Here is a 24,661-nt window from a genome sequence, read left to right as displayed (position 1 = left end):
GATTTCCACGGGTCTAAGTAATCTCGACTAACGTGATAGATGGATGGTACCTAATATCATCATATTATATCAATACAATATCCATCTATTAATTACACTAATTACAGCATATTAATTATAAGAATGTTTGTTTTGAATTATATAACATTGTGTTTACTTATTTATTATGAATTGCTGTCATATAAAAAATGTGTAGGTTGATAACAATGATATCTATGCAGGTAGGTATACATAAAAACAGAAAGCAATCATTTTGATTGTAATTTCGTTATTATGACGGATGACATAACAAACTATGTAATAATAAAGTGAATTAATATTCAAAGAAAGTACGAGTTCAAACAATGAGGCACGATCGCATACCTTTGCCCGTACACGAATAAAACAATAGGTGCAAAGCCAAATTTAATAACCGTAAGAGCTATTTGAATGCATTCAATTCAATTCCATTGCTTTATAGTCGGTGACAGAACCGCCCAGAGGATTCGGCCACCCTGCGCGAAAACCCCCCAATCGTTAAAAAACACATGAAAAGTATTACTTATCTATAATGGAAAGTTCCGTACTATTGTGTCAATAAATATATTTATGATGAAGTGTAATTGTTTACTAAAAATAAGCATACAGTCGGTCATACATCTAGGGTTGGTAAATTAGTGTTTTCAAGAGATGTAACGCTTACCCAGCGGTACCTAATTCAAGATAATTTTTATTAAATGGGTTATCACTTAGTGTACACATGAGATTTATGTGAACACAGAATCAGTGAGAAACAAAATCTATGCATGGGTAAAAGATTTGATGTCCTCAGGGAAAGAAGACATTCGCAGCTCTGCGATGAATTTACCTACATATAGTAGTACAGTGAACTAAATATGAACGACACAGAGTACAGCTGCGAATTGCGGATATTTTTGAGAATGTCCACGAATTGAAAGGTGCCCTGGCGATGGGTAAGACGGAAGAGCTTGGCAAAATTGTAAAGTTATTCAACAGAATTGGAGTGAGGACCTGATCGGCGAGGTGACAGCGAGTCACAGTCAAAGCCTTGGTAACCCTTAGCTTAGTTTAACTTAGTTCCTAACACTGTTTTATTTTGAAGTTTTGTGTAAAGCTGGCTACAAACATAGTTGTAATTTTTTTATACAAGTATTACGTCATGCAAGCGTGTATGATACTATTGCACAATCTTATTGACTATGTTATGTACTTATACTGACATGCTTCGAGCATAAACTGATACTATTCATGATACTTGTGCCATGTGCAAGCTATGTGGCTGTTATGTATTATTGTGCAAACAATTGCGCAAGAATACCGCTCAAGTACCTATGCAATTAAATTTTGTTACTACAAATTGACAAAGCTAATTTATATTATATACGTTTGGTGCATTTCTTTGCATGTTAGTTGAGTGGTAAGTTTTGTTTCGATGATTCATTTTTTTACCACCCTATAAATCCAGCAGCACTCGTGCAATGCACATATGGACAGATCGGACCTGACCAATCATAATACAACCGTGGTGGGAGAGCGGGGTGTAAAGCATAGCTTTCTTCACGTAGCAGTCAAGTGCTTATTGATGCACTGATAATGTTAAACGAGATACTTTCCTGTATTAGTTTAAAAACACGCTTTGCTCCGAAGTTGTGTACGTTATTCTTGCTCCAGAGGCAGGATGTAAACGAGAAGGCTGTGTCGCATGATTCACATTGGAGGTTGATGACTCACGCAACCTTTAGACTAGTGATCGACAAACTTTTTTGATCGCGCACTTCTTACTCTAATATTTATATCATTACAAATAGCATAACATATTTAGTTAACATTGTTAACTTAACTAAACAATATCCTGCTAACAGGACAAACCCGCTACCGGCATTTAAAGTAAGTAAGTATGTAGAATTAATACTACTTAAATAATATTATATCTCACTGCGATTTATTAAAATTAATTTACAAAACAATATAATGGTGGTTACAGTAAGTACCTACTACCTACTTAAGTGGTTGTATTTACTATATTTCTGTTTCGTATATTATTATTGTTTTCAAAATAATGAATAACAACCGCGCGACTTGAGAGTGGGTCTATCGTTTGGGCCCCGCATCAGTTGAAGTACGGCCTTATGGTGGAGAATCCAAAAGAAATTTTTGAGACTCCTTTACTTTCGGCTGTTTGGATATTATCCGTGGCTCTATCCGACCGATTTTCTCTTAGGGATGCTTACATACTGTAGCTTAAAATTTAGAAGGGATCTTTTTCAGACTCATACACGGCGTAAATGTGAACTCTGCCATTCTTGGTGGTGTTGGCTTGTGTGTCTCTGATAATTACCTTAGGAATCGAGGGCATCCGTTGTTTGTTCTCCTACGGTGCAGAACTAACCTGCCATTAGTAATGCCAATTGGGAGGGCAGGGCAATAACCATGTTTAATGAAATCGCTTCGGATATTGATATATTCCACTTACGTGAGATGAATTTAGGTGGACGTTGTTTTATAAGTTTTTAAGATAGGGTCTATCAAAGTTCACTATATGTGCTTCCATCTACTTTTATTTTGTTATTTTATTTCTTATTTCATTACTTATTGTATTAATACTCACACTTCTCTGTATTTTTATTTTTAACACTTATTTTATGTCATGTCGTGAACGCTTTGAATTTATAATTTGTTATGTTCATTATACGTAAAATAAATAAATTTGATTGATTGATACTTATTATGAAGTCGAACGTCCACATGATAGACGACCTCACGGCAGTCCATCATTTTCAAATCGGGTCTGGTGAGAATAATAACGCTATTCTATTTCGCTCCAGAGTCTCCAGACCTAGGGGCGGCATGGTATATGAAAGAATGGTGAAGCCGGCAAGTATGGTGAAAAAGTATGGTGAAACAGGTTGGTAATCAATTTGCGGCAAAATTTCCACGTTAACATTATATTATATGGGTACGTTATAATGACCAAAGTAAATCCTTCGTGATGCCCTGCATTTTTTTTTATCGCGTCGCCATTTCTCGTGAGTTATCGGCTGTTGTCGGCATGCTTCATTCAGTTGTATGAGGAAGCCAAATCGTTGCCTATCTTTACTTTTAATACATCTATGCTCCAGACCATCCAAACAAATTCAAAGTGTGGAATTTTTAGGATGCAGGTGAACGGACCAGACAGTAAGCGGTGATTGCATCGTGTCGTGCAACTGAGAGCTCGACAATCACGAGGGATGGAAAATAGCTGTAGGATATTGAAGCCTGCGAGGATGGATCATATTATTATCGACAACACCACCCGGTTTCAAAACATAATATCCTCATGTCGGGCGCTATACTTAGTTATCTTCTATATTGTATTGTATCACTACTACGGAATAGAAAAAACTTTGCTGAGCTTAGGAATGTACATAATATGATTGCGCGCGTCGTTCAACATCGGATGCGGTGAACCGAGTAAGTATGCGTTGAATTATTTGGACAGGTCAGAATTTTCAGGTATCTACAGACTACTTTGCATACAAATATCGCGAATCGTCTGCCGGATGGCGGATATCCGCTGACGACGATCAGAATACAGAAACGTTTCGTTAGCAATCATTTATTAGGGGTCGCAGAACATCTTAATACAACAAAATTACATCTAGAATCTATTAGATACTGTGATTTTATTAAAACATAATAGTACCTACCTACATAAAGCAGATATTATCAGGTATGCTCAGGGAACTCAGAAATAATGGGAACTGAAATACATAACGGGTAAGGAGTAGCAGGTAACCGATCTAGAGCAAGGAAGAATCCGGGATAAACTTTAAACACGTGTGAAGATTACGTCTTATGTCGAATACTGACGACTGCTCTCGGTTTATACATTTACGCTCATTTAATATTGGTGTATTACACACACTATTGCACGTCTATATAATGCATGGTTCATTTTCGTACGACACTCACACAGTCAAAACCCTGCATCAAAATGTAGCGTATTGAATATAGCCCAACGGAATTCTATTTATTATCTGTTCTGTGGTATGCTTCAGCATCTTGGCCTATTATATTTTGGTTATATAGGTATATACGAAGCATAATTTATTAACCCCCGTATGCAATCGATCGATGTGAGATGTAGCGCTTTTGAAAAAAATAGAAAATGATAATAAATATTGTTCTTTTCATACACGTTATGGCAAAATTCAAATATAGCAATAGTCGATAGCTATGTCGCTATTTACACTATTACCAAAGCCATGCACCCCACAACCCGAATCGGGCCCCCTTACCTATCTCTAGGGTTAAAGGCAGTGTGTCGCTCTATATAAGCACTTTCCAAATGGTGTTCCAGGTAAAATTAAGGGTATTCAGTGTATTTTAGCGACATTTTATATTTTTGAATAATAACACGATAATCAAAAATTGCATCGTATAATGACATGTTTTTAAATGTTAATACTCTTCTAGTAAAATAGCGCCGCAGGCGACTTTTTTACCATTGGAGGAAATTATTAGTGATGTGTGTTTATCTCACTTATAAGGTAAACCTGGTAAACCCACCACGCCGAACCCCCAGGCTAGAGCCCTGCCAGCCCCCTCCTTGTGGGGGCCATGACCATAGCTATAATGAACGACTTAAGGCTACACCTCAGTTGAGGCATGGTCTAAAACTCTAAAAAGATCGTGACTAGGCGATGCGCGGATTGCGGGTGCAAATGACGCATGCTGACCGAAATATAATTTGTCATATAAATCCAACATGCGTCCATTTAATGTTCTGTTTATTGTTCTATTCATAAGAAAGCGGCCGTGCATATCCACGGTTGTGCATATATGACGGGTGGTGGTGGGCACTTTAACGTATGTTCTATTAGTAACAATAATAATATATTCATTGACATGTTTTCTTTTTAAAGTAAATGGGTAACGTTTTTAGTCATCTTTACACGATTTAAGAATTAATACCCCCGTCGCCATCACGAAACAAATTGACGTATTCACACCTCGACGTTCGCTCTCAGACTGCCATCAAGTCCAAAATATTTCGTCGCGCCTATAGTTGAAAATTATTTGACGTTTCACTGCAGTATCGCCTTCAAACCAAGCTACTTGCATTCTTGCATACATCCAGAAAAAAACTAGTATAGGTAAGTAGTAGTCATTCAGCCGTGTAATTATATACTTAACATATTATATTTGATAATAAAATCATTAATTTATTTTTGTTCTTTTGCCGCCCCCTAAATCCTGCTGCTAGGATGTTTCGCACCCCTAACACCCCCGTTTGGTGCGTACCTGACAACCGTATTATCTTTTCACAATAAACAAAAACATACATTATTATTGCCACCAGAATAATTCGGTGTAGAACGATTTCAAATCAAAACCAACGAAAAAATACTAGGTACTATGAGGAGTTCAGTCTTTTATTGAACGTCTTAAATTATGTCTTCACAATCCACGTCCATATATTTATAAACATTATAATTATTAACCTATCTACATATTTTTTTAAACAAAACAATTTTGTAAACAATAATACATACCTACGTACAAGTCGAGTTTGTAATGCCGACAAACTGTCAAACTTTTTGTATAATATACAATATAACAATATTGTAGTTATTTTTATATTATACAAATAACTACAATATTGTTGCATTAATACTTCTGATATCCAGCGATATCTAAATTTTAAAATTAAAAAGTTACCTCTTCGTTCGGGTCGTTATTTTGTAACGATTGACCACCTACATAAAAAATAACTGTCATTGAAAAATGTATACAATGAGAATAAACATACAAGGTAATGTTTATTATTACGACTTCGTTCAAAATTAAATCGGTAGAAAAACACTGTATTTAAGTGAAACAGGCCAAGTATATTCAACAAATATGTTCAATAATACCTCAGACCGATAATACTGTATTTATATTTTGCTATGGCGGACAGCCGGGCCAGTTTACCTGCCATAATAAATAGTAAATCATGCAGTTTTTCTACTCACCAGCAATTACGGTATCATTTAAGTTGTATTTTCCAGTCTTGGGAAAATCTTTTAATTTTCTTCCACTTAACTTTAATTCACCACTCAAGTTTGCATCTTCTAAAATTCTCTCTAAAGATCTAGTAAATTGACTTTGTATGTGACCACTCATATTAATACTCGCACCCGGCACTACCACAGCCATCTTTCATTTCTAACCGACTGAAGTTTTACAGAGTTGCCAGAGTGTTAAAATAATTATCCTCACACAGAGAATGAATTTTAATAATATATTTATAATTTATTTATTTTTTTATATTACTTTTTCTTTTTTAAATTTTCACTGTGAAATATAATACTCCCTCTGCACATTGTTGTATTTTACAACAGCACTAAAAATTAAACTCCTATATTGTAGTACTTAATATCATTTTTCCCCCTTGTAATACCGATGGCGGCGAATTTGAATTGTTCAATCTTGATCCATTTGTTCGGAATACACTACAAATAATGTTATCAAAACTGTTCAGTTAAGATATCTTTTATCTAATAATTGAAATCTTCAATATGTAGTATTTTTATTGAGCATTAATCCATAAACAGATTATCACGTCACGTTAACTCTTAATTATATTATAGTGTAGTACATAGTTATGTTAGAACCATCAGAACATTCAATAATAAAACTGACAATATCTACAAAAATATTGATTTAATAAATAGGTAACTGTAATTTGTAGCTCTTCTCTAAATGTATTTATTTATAGAACTTCCATGTTCTCTGACTTTTTCAATTAAAATCTCATCCATTTCAAACATAAATAGAACTATGTACCATAAACCAAATAATTATCTTAAATTCTTGTTACAAATACCTACCAATGTGTACAAAAGCGATGTCTTGACATAATGGTACTTTGTGAAGACAATCAACCATTTCTACATATCCTTTGCCTCATTACTGAGGATGGTAATCAGTAAATTTCCAAGCATTACCAAGAATTTCCTTCTATCAGGAACGATCCTGCACTGATCTTGCTTCTGTTATTGTTGATGTAGTCGTTTTCTTGATAGTATTTCTCTACTTATCTCTATTTCTATTCGGCGGACGCCCTGCGACCTTCTCCCTTCGACGCCAGCAATAACCACTCTTCTCTCCAGGCAGCCCGGATCTTTTCTTATTATGTGACCGAAGAATTGAAGAATGTGTCTCTTGCAGTTAGCCAAGATTTCCCGCAATTAAAAAGCGATGGAGAAAACAATGTCTACATCATGGGAGATGGAACTACAGAGTCTCCGAAGTTGCTCGCGTAACCGAATGGGAGTAGCAGGAACAAAATTCAACTCAGTATAGAATTTCTGGGACTCATGTATACTTGGCTAAACAGCCACGTCCCTAGACAAAACGCCGCCCCTAGGCAGCGCCAGAATGCCGCTTCATTTTTTATGATTCTTTTATAGCTCGAAAATCCAAGAAATTGTTGTATTGATACACTAGGCACCAACACAATGTGTACCACTAAAACATACAAAATTAAATTTAAAAATTTTTTACCCCAAAAGTGGGATTTTTTAACGTTGGTAATAGTGGCTTCTTACATATCGCGAACCCGCCAGAAAAAATAGTCTGTTAAACATTTTATGTTAATTAATACATTTTTTTCCAACGAATGAGCTGATTTTTTAATAGAAAGATAAGTTTAGGTAGCTATTTCTATATGTATTGATTCTCCTCGATTTGCCGCCCCCAAGCGATGCTCAATCTGCCTACCCCCACGGGACGTCATTGTGGCTTCAAACTAAATGCCACCTACCTATTTCTAAAGGTGGTGCTTTAAACAGGACTAGTCCTAGCAAGTAGGCGGCCCCGAAGTATATTATTTTTAACTCCAGAAATAAGGGTTCGGGGGTGCTTACTATTGTTTGCTTACGCGCAAAAACTATTTAAAAATTCGTAAGTAGTAGTTATACACATAAAACATTTTTCCAATATTGTTTTGTAATGCATCTCCCTGGATCCTAAATCCTGGGCACTGCGTGACTCAAAGATAGTAAATGACTAAGGGCGGGACACTGGAAAAAATCTTGGTAGGCAGATGAGACCCAAATATATGATACAATAATATATATCATAGTTGCACCTGTTGAATGAATGAAATATTAACAATAACTAAATCCTGGTACCTTGACTTCTTACTTTAGTATCACTGTTTGAGTCATTCAATATTTGACAATATTGTTCATTCAATACTCTTGATTTGAATAAAAATATTTTTTCCGTGTTCATTATAATATAATATATGCACACAATTTGTTGGTTATAATTATCTATAATTATTTATTTATCTACTTAATTCTTCAGATTGTCTACAAAGTTTCCAGGGCTTGTCTCAATGTGATCAATATACCCACCCCTATAATTATTGGAACAGATAATTGGTGAAATTGAAATTTTCAGGAGAAAATTAAAAATGCATTAGAGTATTGTGAATAAAATATATTTAATTATCCAAGTATTAGCACACAAGGATTACAATATTTAAAAATATTATATAATATTACAAATTAAAGATCAAAACATATAAATGCGTTTTGAGGAAAATATTAATATCCTTAAACAAATTTATTTTCACAACACACACAGTTCATAATTCATACCAAGTTAAAATAATAAAAAAAAAAAGGTTGTGAAGACAGGCGCTGCGCTGCGGTGTCTGCCAAAATATGAAAACTGTAGGGCTTAATGAATTTTAAAAACTAACTATGGAACAGTAATTGCAAATATAATTATTGTAACTGATAGTTAGTATGCCCTATTTTTGACACACCCAGCCTACCTCCACCTTCGCTGATGATAGGTAGGTAGGTACAAAGTAATTTAAAATATATATATAGTCGAACTTGGTTATTACGAGGAAGATGGCACCGACTGAATTTTGCTCGTTATAAGCATTACTCATTATATCGTTATATAACATTTTTCACGCCACGTTCTATTTAAGCATGGAACATAAAAAATCTGAAAACCATTGTAAAAATCCCCGAAACAAGCATGGCATTCATAAACTACAAAAGAAGTTGTTCATTGTAATGAAGTGCTGAGCCGCCGGCGCTGGTAGGTAACTACCGACTTCACAAAGCTTGAATTTTATACATGCAATTACAACTATATGCGTGGACACGGTTTCAATATTGTCGGTGAAAATACAAATTAGGTACTTTGACACTTGACTAGTGTCATAAACGTAATCCGATCTCGGCGGCATCAGTCTAATTAACTGCCCGGTCGGATTTTATTGCTTAGGGTCGAAAATGTTGTTTTTAAACGATCGACACATTAACAGTTTTGCTCGGTATACCCAAGGAGTAGCTTGTTATAAAAGTGAATAAATGTATGGAGAAAATCATTAACTAAAATGTCAATGAATGTTTCTTCATTACATCCAAGATCTCACTATTTCCGTAATCGTAATAACCAAGTTCGACTGTATACTAATTAAATAAATTTATTTTCATTAAAATCACAACACACAGTTCTTAATATAATTCATACCAAGTTAAAATAATAATAAAAAAAAGGTTGTGAAGACAGGCACTGCGCTATCTGCCAAAATATGAAAACTGTAGGGGTTAATGAAATTTAAAAAATAACTATGTAACACTAACTGCAAATTTGGAACTGATAAAGTTAGTATACCCTATTTTTGTCAGATCCAGCCTACCTTTACCCTTCGCCGATGATAGGTAGGTAGGTGCAAAGTAATTTAAAATATACATTATATTTACAATCTATTATAAAAAGAATGATATCAGGAACAACTGAACTGCCTATAAGAGGTCATACAACATACTTGTTGCAACAATTAATTATTACCACTCAAATAGATGACTTTTTTGCCTTCCAATATGTATTTTTATAAAGCTAATAATAGTATGGGTGTTTTATTTCTGTCATCAAGATTTTACTACAAATAATGAATTTATAAATTTTTCACGCATCAATATAAAATTAGTATATAGGAACAGGTAGGTATGACATAAATTTGATATGGATATTCAATGAAAATCATTGGACGCTAAAGACGCACCCTAGCGTGCAACGATCAGGCGGCCATTCGATATAATTAGCATGCTATTTAAATGTGGTGATTAAAAAGTAATTATCCAGACGGCAGTCAATATGACACATCATAGGATTGATTTGTCGAATATCCGTTTTTGTCAAAATCGACCATGCCACGCAGAATGTTTTTATTTTTATCTAAATGGACTAGAACCATCCCTTTCTTTAAATTACTTTGTAATGGTAATGAATACATCATTCATATGCTGTAAAAATAACAATTAAAATATCTCCATGTATTTAAATATAGGATTATGAAATTTGTTTTTCGTCTCCTGAGCATTTGGTCTATTCGACAAACCAATCCTACAGCGACGACATTACATTAACATTTACATTAACACTTACTAATTAATAGCTATTTCAAATATGTATATGAAAATGTTTTAATTAAACTTACCAACAGTTATTTAAAAAAAAATGCTATGGCATTGGGAAATACAATATCATACGTACACAACTAACATTTGAAAATTTATATAGGAAGACAGGTTTTTTTTTTAATGATACCATTAATAAAAACTTGTGCTATTGAAGTAAAAACCAGAAGTAAACTACATAGTTCTGTATTAATATGGTGATATGAATGAAAAGACTAAAATTAGACAATATTCATATGTTGGTATAATATTTTGTTATTAGTAAATAATGAATTGACTTCCTAATACTAAATAACCTACATCGTTAAGAAAAAAAATTACATGTGATAATACACTAACGGTCAGTTGAAACTATGACCTAAGAATAATAACTACAGTGAGCCTTCTATATTTTGGCCGACAAATATAAAATCCCTCTACTCTTTCATTATCATCTAAATGCCCTGTTCTTCCGTTTCCGCCCTTTTACATTGTATATAGATTCTAGAAGTTGTCACCATATATTGTGATTAAAAACTAGAAACATAATAGAAGTAATAAACCTATGACAGAAAGGAAATGGGCAATAAGTCTTGAAAATCAAAAAGTTAGAATCAACACCTCTGAATTCCACATAGAAACACTGGAGTTCCGATACAAAATGGTCCAAAAATTAATCTTCTTTTGGCTCTCCAGAAAAGTAGGGATTATAGACTTAACGCCTTCTTCCTTGCACAAGAAATTTTAGTCAATAATAAAAACTTTCAATCATAATTTTACATGTTTTAAATCGGAATATAGTAATCATACTCTAAAATGAATCTTTACAAGGAAAAATTTAAAATGATTTTATTCATCTAAGTCATAGTTATTAAGTTGCGCTGCGTCAGACCACGCGCTATGTGTTGCTCCGTCCATTTCTGGTGCCAGTCTATTGCCAGCAACAAGTGTGTGGCGTTGGCCTCCGATTACTTCCTTGCATTCGGGACATACTGATTCTTGATTGGCTCCTCCGCAATCTCCTATACAGTAAATGTGTCCATTTTGACAAGCATACCAGTGACCCTGTTTTAGGCCCATAGCAGCTACAATTACCTTTCTCTCAGCTTGAGTTAATTGTATATTAACACAGCCTTTTAACTTTTCGAATTCTTCATTGACGATAAGATCCAGAACGTCGGTGTACACTTGGGCGGAAAATAGCATATCATTGATAATGGTCAAGGATGACGCCACATCGGCCTCTTTTCCCTCCTTCAGTTGTGTTTTGCATGCTATCTCTACTGATAATTCTTGGATCATGCGCTCAGTCCTCAGAAGTTCGTTCGTAAAATCTTCACCTTGTTGAAGAGATATGGTTGTACCGGTCTTTTGGATGCACGTAATCAAATTACTGATTTGAAACAAAACCACATGAGATGTAAATACATTTTCCGACTTCTTACACAACGTCACAATTCTGCCCAAAATATTTACCACCGTAGAATATTTCTCCACATCCTGGAGGCTGATACGAACTTCGTGTTTCACTTGAGATTTCTTTTTTTTTTTCTTCAAAGTAACAGGCAAGTTTTTCTTAATTTTCTCTTCAATATCAAGGATGAGTTTTCTCCACTTGGGGACTGAAACCAATTCATAGAAACAGAAATGATGTGAAGAATAATTATTATATAAAAAGCAAGTAACTGGACTCCCCCATTATATAAGTAGGTAAATGGTGCAAAAAATACTTTTTATGCATTTGAATTTAATTTTGTGTGATGATGTAGCCCTCCTGAGAATTCTCAACACACTAATGTCGGGAAATGTAGATTAATGCACATTTTCACGTATTTTTGTAGGTCGCAAGTGCTACACGTAAGATCACATTATTTTTATATCTTTATAAATATTATGGATTGGTATGTCGGCGCGAAACACCACAACACAATAAATTAGCGTGAGTCATCATTCGTTTTAGTTATTTTGTTTATAATTATTTATTTAATTGCAATTATTCTGACCATGTCCGATCCTAATAAGATCATATGGGTCTCCACATGGTGAAGGTTTGTATTAACAGATTTTGTTTTTTTTACGAGAAATGGATGTCAGCTATTTGCTCAACCTAGTAGGTCCATACTCTGGCTCATACACAAATTGAAAAACAATATGTGTATTTGCCAGACCCAGGATTCGAACCTGGGACCCACAACGCCAAAGACCAACGCTTCAGCCGCGCGGCCATCGTGGGAGAATTATATATTATGCAGGTATTTATAATATAATAATAAATAATGAGAATTTTCTATGATGCATGCACCTATGTCAGGCATGTTCAATACGTTGATAGCAGGATGGATTTTGGTCAATCGCACCATAATCCCATAGGAATTGAGCCGTAAAAATATAAAAAATGTATACATTCTGTTGTAATATAATATATTATTGAGATTTTGAAGTTAGGCATTAACCATTCCTAATTTTAATTTCCTTGGCTTTCTCACGTGAAATCAAAGTTCATATTTAACCCTTTCGCTGCGAGCCATTTTCGCGGGAATTTATTTTCAGTCAAGTGATCTGTTAAAACGGTCACTACAGCTAAAACAGATCGATTCCAAAATTTAAAAATAGATTACTAGATGAACTATATATCAGTTATTCCAAATGCACCAAGAAATAAACTATATTCGTTACATTCTCACTAAAATAAATCGAAGAAAGTTAAGACGCTAAAAAATATCCAAGCTTTGACCGCGCGTTCAAAATGGCGGCCGTCCACTCTTCACATAGACGGTTTCAACACATACTACCGAGCAATTCGCCGCGTTTGTATTTGTCATACACAGGGCTGTGCTGAGTACATGCTGCCGTAGTTGGTTACGGTCTATGACAGATATATTACTAAATCACTTGTGAAATAATCAGTGGGTTATCGCTTATCGCATTTAGTAAGTCGTAAACTCAAATTTTATTACCGTTTCAAATTCTGAACCTATATTTATTTTCGTCGCCATAAAATAATGTCATCCACTTATTCATTAGGATGTTTTGGAGAATAAAACACTAAAAATAATTACCGCACTGCTAAAATATTAATATAATATAATTTATGAGGCGCCGTCGGCTTTTTCATTGTACAAAGGGCCTGTCGAATAATCGCCAGGCATAATATGAGCATGTGAACAGAGCTAACACAGTTTTGTGGCACATAAAAATAAAAATTATTACCCATTATAATAATGTAAATATCAAATATGGAACAATGAACAAATCCAAACAAATTTACTGGAGAGCTGTGCATCGATAAAATATTTTCCAGCATTATTTCTTCGATAATATTATGTGGTAGTGACATTTTGGTGGGTGAAATAATTATATCACTTATATTTATAATGACAAAAAATACTAAAAACAAATCTTCAAAATGTTTCTATCGAGATCACAAATCACTAAGAAAAAATACATAACACTAACGTAATCATAATAATTAATTAAAAGGTAAATAAAAATATTATCGATGCACACTTTTCGATGCATGACCAATGTTTTGTTTTGATAACCCTGGTGACGCAACTAGTACACCCGTCTTCGCAATGGCGCGCGATTCAAACAACTGAATAACGAGTGTTCTTTTCAAAAATATATTTCCTTGTGTTTTACTTGACATTTTTATGATCTGTTGCCTGATATGTCTACCTAAAGGTTTGAACTAATTTTTAAAGCATATTATCCACAAGTGTCTCTTCTAGTTTGGTCAAAAATACGAGATAAAGTCTATGGCATGTTTACATGCCATACGCAGTCTAAGGGTTAAATTGTATGTATGTATAAGATTTTATACACAATGACCCTAGCCGGTGACATCCCATGGGGGTGTGCAGGTCATGCGTTGCATAGGGGCGGCGAATGAAGGAATGAATACAAATATTACAACTTTTGAAAGCAGTAACAGTTTTCTATAAAGCAGACGATATGTAAACTTCATTTGAAATTTTAGACATATTAGTTTAAAAAAAATAATCGAAGTATAAAAACCATGACAACATAATATGTCGCTATTATCATATTGTAATGGCGATTTACTAAATTTTCTGAAGGGTGCCTTCAAACCTGTCAGTGCCACAAACCTCCACGAACCTACAATCACCACCATTTGAGAGTAGGTATTGTAGAAATGCTATAAATCTCAGTAGAATGTGTTCATGTAAATTTAAAGATTTTTTGGTGTCGAAAATAAATAGTATAATAAGTGGGTACCTAACGGATTTGCATACAATTTGAAACTAAAACAAAAAGGGATGATATTCCAAATCTGCTTAAGGGTGGCACCTTGCCTAGGGATGTCGCTGACCCTAAACCTTAACTAAACATTTCGTAGAAAATAAACATTTTATACCTCTATCCATGGCTTTGCCTTGATGAAGTAAGTCATTAAAATTTTTCCTGAGATCGATCAACTTTGCGTCAATAGTTTTGGTATTGCCGAAAGTTTTAGTTTTCACCAATCCTATTTGGTGTAGTGATTTCCTCACTAGATCCATATAGCGAGGCGTATTGATGATGGGCGTGCTGCAATAAGGGCACGGCCGGATTGAGATCTTTTGGGATTCGTTCTGGGTCACGTCCATCACCCAAGTGTCCAGACCATTCATCTCCACGCTGTGTGGACAGTCCAGCAATTTAACAAATCTGAAAGAGAGAAACATGAAACATAAAGTGGAACTAATATCCAATATTGATATGAATGCTACTTACGGATGTAAGTGGAATCATTATTTAATTGGGTCCGCAACTCGATGTGCCCAAAGACATTGAAAAATCCTAATATAGAAGACGGCATTGCCGAGGGGTGGCGGTAGGCTGTTAAGATTCAACATAAATAACGCAACTTAAACTTTAGTCAGTCATACTTATTTGTTTTCATTGAATCGATAGTGCTGGTGCATAGATGGTGCTGGTTTAGTTTATAAAATTCAACTAAGCTTTCCAATAGTTAAGATATGCTATGGGCGATCCAATATAAATAGCGCACATTAAGCTTTGTCAGTCATACTTATTTGTTTTCGTCGAAGTAAGAATACATGTTATATTTCAAATTATGTATAGTTTAATGGCATAATTTTAGATAAAGCGATTTTTTTTTTACTATTATCTATTATGGCTTGGATTAGTCAGGGTTTAATTGAATTTTAAAAACAAACACTATCTACACATTGTAGTCTCAATGAAATGAAATGAAAACCAGAGCGTTGGAGCAGAAGCACGAAGCAGTGGAGCAATGGGGTTTTACCAGGAGCAAGAGCACTGAAAATTTGTAGTGCTCCACTGCTCCTGATGTTTTTTTTATTATTAAATTTTTATCCTACAATCCAATGAAAATATTATATTAGACACTTTGAAACACTGGAATTATTTGAAATACGGCAATACTGCTAAGTGATAAATAACCTCACTTTTTTGACAGAAGAGGCAGATAATGGAAGACGATTTGCTGTCGGAAATTTTGTTAAATATAATTAATTATGAAAAGAACGAATAATGAACCTTATTACAAAACCACTCATTTTTTTAATTTTTAACATTTGAATACAGTGGAACCCTGATCTACTGTTCTCGCATAAATCGTTTTTCAGCATGGATCATTCATTTTTGAGAGTCCCACCAAATACCCATTAGAATAATGTTAAATAATCCCGCATTAACCGTTCCCCGATTTATCGTTTTCCTTGATCTATCGTCTAAATACTCTAAATATTATGGTCCCGTCACATATATTATCCCGATTGAGCGTTTTTGTTGAATATCTTTCATTTAGTTTTTGTAGAATTGTTTATGATACTTTTTATGATGCTTTGTTTGCAAATATTATGGACCCGTCACAAATATTATCCTGATTGACCGTATTTTCCATTAAGCTTTAATAGAATTGTTTATGATACTCTTTATTATGCTTTGTTTGCACAAATCGTTCGGCGCTCAATCTCGCCTGACCGTTCAGTCGCGTTGCCTTGTGTCACAAATATTATCCCGATTGACCGTATTTTCCATTAAGCTTACATAGAATTGTTTATGATACTCTTTATTATGCTTTGTTTGCACAGATCGTTCGGTGCTCAATCTCGCCTGACCGTTCAGTTGCGTTGCTTTGTTTGCACAGGCCGCTCCGGCTTATCGCATCTCGTATCACGAAGTCGCAACTAAAATGCCCCCCATGAAGAAAGCTGAGAAACTTTAAATAATTCAAGACGTCGATTTTTTTTTTAGGGTCCCTTGAAAATCGTAGAATCGGGGTTTCACTGTACATATTATAATACATATTAAAATGGACCCTGGAGCGGAGCTGGAGCAAATATTACGTACCGGAGCGGAGCATCTCAAAAAAGAGTCCGCTCCAACCCTCTGATGAAAACAAATATTATGTTTGACTGACAAAGTTTAGTATGCAGTATTTATGTCAGATAACAGTCTACCTCCACTCTTCGTTATTGGAAGACGGTGACTAAATATACATACAAAGCTGAAGAAGGACCACTAATTTAACTGCAAGTAATTTCGCGTTGCAGCAAACTTCACACTATTCTTTGGAGGTAGATACAATAACTGCACGCATTTCACACAAACAGTAAATTCAGCGAATCACAAAATGCTCAGACATCCGACATGCAAACACTAGTGCTCTAATTGTATTGAAAAGGAGAATTTTTAGTTGAGAACAAACGTTTCTCAGAGTAAACAAGGGGGTGATAGTGTACAATGTCAGTTGCGATGACCAGAGATACCAGATCGGATATTGCATTATGCTGAAAGTGCCTGAATCCGTGGCATTTTTAAACAAAGGCTATCGTCCCTATTAATGTTGTCAGGGTTCCTTAGAAATTCAACATCCTTCTTTACTTAACCACGAAAAATATCTATAATTCCGGCCAATATTTTAATCTCAATGTGAAATTTGTGGCCATCCATTGAGTGTTCGACAATTTCCGACATCGGGTAATCTCGATAAGCCTTCTTATGTTACCAACATGCTTTTTCACCTTAGTGAGATACTTTCGCGACAGCTTATTTCATATCCGCCGAAACATTGGTGAAGGAAGGAGAAGAGGTGGGAACCCAAAAATCTAATACGACAAATCACAAAACTTCCAATGTATTATGAATGGATGGTTTATTTTATACTGTCCGTAAATTTTTTGTACGTAAGCAGTTAGCCGAATCACACTTCACCGTGAAATATTGAATCGGAAATATATGGTTGTATATTAAGGCCGTGCATCAGTTGAGGCACGGTCTAAAAAGATCGTTGCTAGGCGATGCGCGAATTGCGGGTCGCGGGTGCAAATGACGCCTGTCAAACGAAATATTATTTGTCATATAAATCCAACATACATCCATTTTAAGTTCTGTTTATTGTTCTATTAGTAACAATAATAATATATTCATTGACATGTATTCTTTTTAAAGTAAATGGGTAACGTTTTGTCATCTTTACACGATTTTAGAATTAATTGGCCCGTCGCCATCACGCAGCAAAGTGACGTGTTTCTGGCTCGACGTTCTCTCACTGAATGCGAGCGAGTCCAAAATTTCGTCGCGCCTACAGTTGAAAATTATTTGCTGTTTCACTGATGCGTCACCTTAAAGGCCGTCCGACCTCTTTGGGTCGAATAGTACTGAGATAAAATTCATGTCTAAATAAGACACGGTTTTTGTCGGTTTACAGGAAGCCAGCGGCAAACAATTTTAAAAATAGTCGATATACTGGATTATTTTTTAGGTTAGGTTACGTTAGGTTTTCATTTTTGAATTCATGAATTTTGCCAAAATCGGCCATGAAAATTGAATTAATGTTCATATTGAATCCAATAAAATTGGAGACAGTATAGTATATGGTCATATCTTCCCGATAGAAAGCCCACGGCAAACTGTACTACGGTGAAATGTGTTACGTACAATGCACAATACGTAATCATTTTATAATCCATGCATTACACACAAACACGTAACATGGCCGACTTGTGTCGAAATCAAAACATTTACATTATTACTGCCCATGACAGAACAGACTGTGTCAATAGATTTCAGCCAAATTACATAATTATGTAAACTGAAATGTCAAATGGCGGCTATAAATAATAATAAATCAATGGCAACCATATTTTAATGCACCGATGCACAGAATATTATTTTTTCCGTTACTACCTATTCAAGCAGAATAAAAAAAGTTCAAGCATTACAATACTAAAACTTCATAAGACTCCCTCTTGTAATAATCCAATTGCTTTGATAATACAAAAACTATTTAAATGAATCAGTCTAGGTGGCGAGGTGTCCGTCAAATTTTTACTGACCTGGCGTCTTCATCGTCTTCGTTGCCGAATAGAATTTCAGGCACTGATTCAGGGTCACAAATTTTGCAAATAGGTGGACAAAATTCCCCGCATAGACCACGACATGGGTGTTGACATTTCAACATATGCATGCAAGGCTCCGAGCAGGGCGGCCAATCGCAAGTCTCGCCGCACAGTTTACTGCACTTCCCGTGCTCACATCGACGATCACATTTCATCTAGATAAAACAAATTGCCCTTTTATATTTAATATATTCCGCTAGACCCTCGACTTTCCAAACGGGTACATTACGGGAAGTGGATAATATACAATATTGTTTAGTTATTTCATAGCAACCAGTGGCAGCTGCACCATTAACATACTACCGCACTGCACTCCTCAAAATTTTATAAAAAAAAACATAAATTTTGATATTCATAACTTACTTATTGCGATGTAAACTATATACCTACAAATAATAAAACAATTAATATACGCTGAACACTCTGCGTAAGTATGAGAAAGAATTCAGAACTGCATTCAGAGCTGCATTCAGAAAATTTTACATTCAATGCTAAAATGCAAGCTTGCAGTTGAAATGGTGATTCCCCATTCAATAACATGGATAATTTGGGTCGTCACACAAAATACATGAAGTGTTCATTTGGACCAGTGCCCATTATAATTATTATAATAATTGATTCAATTGATTTTATTTTTATGGAGTAAATTATTAATTCATTAAACTTGTTATATTTCGTCATATTAAAATTTGTACATGCGAAGAATGTCAAAACTTGTGTATTAGAGCAGTGGTCTTTCAACCTTCATTCGCGAGCTACGGGTATCGTAATAATCATTAATCAAGCAATACCTTGCATGGGCGGCATTGTACTCCACAAGGCAACGGACACTTGGAATGCTTGCATTTTACTTCGCATAACTGCTTACATGGCGGACATGATTCCCGACACGGTTGATTGCAACTGGAAATATTTAAAAATAAGAATTATTGCGTTATCAAACTGTATTCAAAACGAATGAAGGTATAAAATCATTAGTGGTGGGAATCAAAAAAATTTTCAATTAAATATTATTCACTAGAACATTGCTAATGCTGTAATTCGAATTTTTAGTAAAACAAAAAAAAATTATAAACCAAACAAATATTTCTTTGAGCGTTCATAGAAAATTATCAATTATGGAACTTTTATTACCTATGGCCGCACACCAGGAGATGGCCACAATTTTCTTGACACGGCATGTGCAAACGACCACCGAGGCATTGACCGCAAGTCCCTTTGCATTTGTGTTCACATCCTTTCAACACGTGACCGCACTCTTCTTTACAATACTTCATCAGTAAAAAAGAAGACTTCTCATTTTCTATTTATAAAAAAAAACACAGAAACAATATTCATTACCAAATTTGAAAAGATTGGTTCGTAAACCTAATTTTAGACGCCATATTAGCGAATCGCAGAATACTTGGACTGCAATTAATTCATAAAAAAAAATATGTCAAAGCATATGGTTACATATCCAAATCACAGGGAAACCAGACGAAGGGAAACAGAAAAGTCTGTACTACCTTCCTCGTGCCGGGTGATGATAGTTTGTGGAATTAGTTTCCATTGATCAGAAATAAACACAAGCCTATATTGAAACTAGTACTAAGCAACACAATGAGTAAAAGATTTGAAGTCCTCATCGGGAGCAGTAATTTGCTGCAATTGCGATGTGATGTTTAGGATGACATCGCACACAATATTGTAGTACAATACTCAAAATTTTAGGGATACAAGAATAGCGCGCTGCGACTTGCAGATGTCTTTAGAATATTAAGGAACTGAAATGTGCCCTAGCACCAAAGAAGAAAAGAGAGCTCAGTAAAAATGTACAATGTACAATGGAAACAATCAATACAAATTATGCAGAAATTCAGCTGACAGGGTGGTGAGAAAAATTGTATGTACTATTTATGTTGAACAGAGGCAAATCACATTACTGCAGGAAAAAGTATTCGTTATTGATTTTGGAATAGGTATCTAAAAAAAGGAGTTTCGCTGACATATGAATATATTGACTTCTGTTCTGTAGGATTTTTTGTCATTCTATATTTTTCCCCCCAAATACTATAATAAATAGACTTTGTACAAAAAGTCCATTTTAAAAATGTGGCAGCACTGGGGCTGGCATCAGTGATATCCACATATATATAAGTTTTGTAGTACTTTTATAATTTCTCTAAAGTTCTTTGCACATTATACAAAGAACATTCGGTGTTAGGATAAAGTTAAATCAAGTCATTATAAGAACAACAATTTACTTTAGTATCCAGAGTGGTGGTAAATGTAATCTTTTCTGAATGAAAGCTAAAAAAATCTTTTGTGGGGAAAGAAATATTGATGGCAATGGAAAGTATCACGCATGCTGATTATTTATGAAAACTAAAAAAAACTCTTAACTTAGAACTAATATAATATTTTAGCTTTCTGAATGGAAGTTAAATATGCGGTTCATAATATTAAAAGAAATCCCTTCGCTATCTTTGTTAAAATATTTTTTTTAGTTTTTTGGAACCTAAGCATAAAAAGATTCTTCGCCACCTCTGATCTAGTGAACCAAAACATGTGCAAAGTAACGGAGGTAGGTGGAGCGAGTGGGTGCATGACAATAACGGGCAAAGACAGTAATTAAAGGTAATAAAAGACAGCGGTGGCTTCTTTTTCTTCTTCGGCCATGTCCACCCCTTAGCTGGAGCATATGAACACTACACGGCGCCTGAGAGAATCCATGTCACTCGCCAGTCTTTTTGCGACATTAATGGCCTTAGTAGCATCCTGTAGCTTCGCCGTATACTCTAGATATCAGTAGCGAAGGTGGAAGCAGGATGTTAAGATCCGCCATAAATAATGCACACTAAACTTTGTTAGTCATATGTGTTTGTTTTTATTGAACTAAGACTGCAATTTACAGATGGTATTGGTTAGATTTTAAAAATTAATTAAACCCTGCCTAAATGAAACCGTAATAGTTTGGTCTATTTTGGGTGATACGACAAAATTGTGCATAGTTATTTGATTTCGTTGGATTAAAAATACACATTACAGTTTAATTGAATTTTAAAAACTAACTAACACCATCTGTACATTGTACTTAGTGTTATTTCAATGAAAACAAATACGTATGTCTGAAAAAGTTAATGTGCACTATTTATGGCGGATCTTAACAGCCTACGCCCACCATTCGCCACTGCTATATATGGTATTTGGCGGCCTCTCAAGACGCAGGAATCCGGTCCTAGCTTGTTGCGCTGCATTTTTATATAGTGATATTACTTATTCGATTATCGTAATCAAATTGAATGTTAAATTGAATGTGTCAAATCAAATTCAAATGAGACCGTTTTTACTTCGCCTCAAACAAATACATGTACCTACCTGTTGGACGAACATCACATAAGCGAAAACACCACCCAACAGTCCGTTTTATTTTATAGAACACTATGGACTTTCCATAAAAAATCATTATTGGTAAAAATATACCGTTATAAATCGTCAGGTGTTCAAATTTAGAACATATCTCATCTCAGTATAAAAAGTATGACATGATATGTCAAATCTTAACATGTGGCGCACCCACTCAGCGGACAACTTATTCTGGTGAATCTGTAGTGAATAACATTTGAGAAATCATAAACCATCTTACCCATTTTGGTTTTGTTGCACGGAATAAGGAAGTTGTGGCCGCACAGTAACTGTAAGGGGTTTTCTACGAGAACTTGGCAAACGGTCGCATCACAATTAGCACTGCATTGTTTTTTGCATGGATGGCCACACTCCAAAAGTCGGTTACATTTTGATTCACAAGGTACCAATTCAGGATTCCCACTGCATGTTGTTGAAACAGAATGGCCACAAGAACGAAGTTTCTGGACCTGAAATTTTACAAATGGGATTAAAATGGTCTTGCAAATGCCACATATCTATAGTGATTAAATTAGCAGATGGTTGTCAAATCATGACATGTCATACTGATTATTATGAAAACTAACGGTATAGACAACAGAGAGTCAGTCATGTTGTACAGACCTACAAACTTATCTGAAAAATGGTATGGTGGAGCCACTGTCGAAAACTACCCAATAAAGATTCGGTAACTGGACAAAATCCGACATTCAAATAAAATTTTCAAAATGGCGTCCTATGGTTGTTTGTAGTTCCATTTTTGGCCATTCTACAGATAAGTTTGTAGGTCTGTTCTGTATGTATATTTATTACAGAAATGGAAGACACTGAAACAAAACAAGTCTCCATCTCCTTTCCTTAGATAATGAAATAGAGAGATTATAGACTATTTTAGAAAAATTATAAACTTTTTTATATTAATTTAAAACTCTTTCAGTCAAAATGTTAAACATCCACCCACACCCACAGAAAAGAAAAATAACAATCCATATATTAACTGATTAATAAATTAATGAAGCGTCACCACTATAAATGATTTATGGTACATTTGGGTAGTTTTGAGTTGTGAATGCAATAATGATCTTCGTAAAAGTGCTTGAGGCAAATAAACTTTTCTACATGGCAACACTATATATTTTATTTTTATATATTTGTGTTATCTTTCCTGCATTGGTGATGTGTAAAATCAAAATGGTGGACGATATTGGTGCAAGTGTCATTTCCTTCGATATAAAAATGATGAATAATAGCGCCTGTACACATGCATGGATTTACTGGCAGCAATAATGCGTATTTAAAACTATCATGACAATAACTATTTACACGTAAAAGTGCTGACTGTCTCTCCAATCTCATTCTTCCATAGTGAGCGAGATGCGATGTTGTCATTTTATGGTACTATTTCATACTACTTTGACAGGTAGTGAAATTCGGTCAACCTGAAAATTCGTTCGTAGTTCGTTTTTTTACCGGTAGGTTCGCCACTATTGTTCTACTGCGCAGGAGAGTGTCACATGAAAATTCAGAAGCAAGCCCGCAACTGCAGGATAATACATGTTTACCCATACATTTTCTTGTTATGGCTGCGATAATACTTACTGTCAACAGTAAATCCATGCATGTGTAAACACGCGGTATAAAAGATGAAAACGCAAAATTCATATGGAAAATTGGAAAAGACAATATTAATTAAAAAGAGATTGTTTTATATGATTTTCTCAAAAACTCTATTTCTAACCTAAATAATTATTAGGGTTGACGTAATAAAAATAATTAGTGCTAATTTTGCATTCATCTCTTGTCGTTGAAAATAATGGGGGAAAGTAAATGATGTTGTAAAAATAATATTGTAATGGGCAAGTAGATTGATTAGTAACCTTAACATCACAGATATCGCAAGGTTGGTAGCAGGTTCTTTTGCAGAAATGAGTACACTTCATTGCCCTACTGCATTTCTTCAGACACTTGGTTTCATTGATGTCTATATTGCAAGCAATTTTATCAGAATGGGGACAATTGTCCCTCTTTTTCAGAACCTGCAAAACAAATAAATAGATTACAGAAAATCAAGGGCTGTCAGCATAGCTGCGTGTGCAAAAACCAAAAAAAAAAATTCTATAAAGCTTATATGTGGATATAATGTATTTAGTAAAGCTCAAATTACATTAGCAGGTTCTCAGGCCAACCATCTGGCCCGATCGTGAAAAGTCACTCACTTAAGAAACGTTCCCGGGAGTTGTAACTGAATTGGAACAATTCCTATTTTTTTGTAACGATCGTGTCGGAGATTACCGAGAACGTACGAAAATATCCGAGTTAATTTTGAGCTTCCGAGTGTTGCCCGGCACGTGCGGGTCTTCTTGTGTTTGACATAACATCACAAATTTGACATTTACATAATAAAATGAAAGGTGCCTGACT

General features: G+C 34.8%; 2 protein-coding genes across 2 annotated transcripts in view; both read right to left on the bottom strand.

Moving 5' to 3' along the window:
* The window catches only part of LOC147066492 (leucine-rich repeat and calponin homology domain-containing protein-like), a 163,310-nt gene extending 157,108 nt beyond the window's left edge, over positions 1-6,202 (bottom strand). The window contains exon 1 of the mRNA XM_085955573.1: positions 6,000-6,202. Coding sequence (XP_085811699.1) covers positions 6,000-6,183 — 184 coding nt within the window. The 5' untranslated portion in view covers positions 6,184-6,202. The remainder of the gene's footprint in view (positions 1-5,999) is intronic.
* A 4,174-nt stretch (positions 6,203-10,376) lies between these two features.
* Positions 10,377-24,661, bottom strand: part of LOC147066491 (NFX1-type zinc finger-containing protein 1-like) — a 63,626-nt gene continuing 49,341 nt past the window's right edge. The window contains exons 19-25 of the mRNA XM_085955445.1: positions 24,118-24,276; positions 22,482-22,710; positions 19,988-20,156; positions 19,645-19,756; positions 18,791-19,008; positions 14,839-15,131; positions 10,377-12,082 (exon numbers count right to left, since the gene is read on the bottom strand). Coding sequence (XP_085811571.1) covers positions 11,310-12,082; positions 14,839-15,131; positions 18,791-19,008; positions 19,645-19,756; positions 19,988-20,156; positions 22,482-22,710; positions 24,118-24,276 — 1,953 coding nt within the window. The 3' untranslated portion in view covers positions 10,377-11,309. The remainder of the gene's footprint in view (positions 12,083-14,838; positions 15,132-18,790; positions 19,009-19,644; positions 19,757-19,987; positions 20,157-22,481; positions 22,711-24,117; positions 24,277-24,661) is intronic.

Source organism: Rhyacophila brunnea, unplaced genomic scaffold (assembly GCF_057557595.1).
Source record: "Rhyacophila brunnea isolate RB1 unplaced genomic scaffold, BYU_Rbru_1.0 scaffold_5, whole genome shotgun sequence".
NCBI lineage: Eukaryota > Metazoa > Arthropoda > Insecta > Trichoptera > Rhyacophilidae > Rhyacophila > Rhyacophila brunnea.
This window is presented reverse-complemented; position numbering and strand designations above follow the sequence as displayed.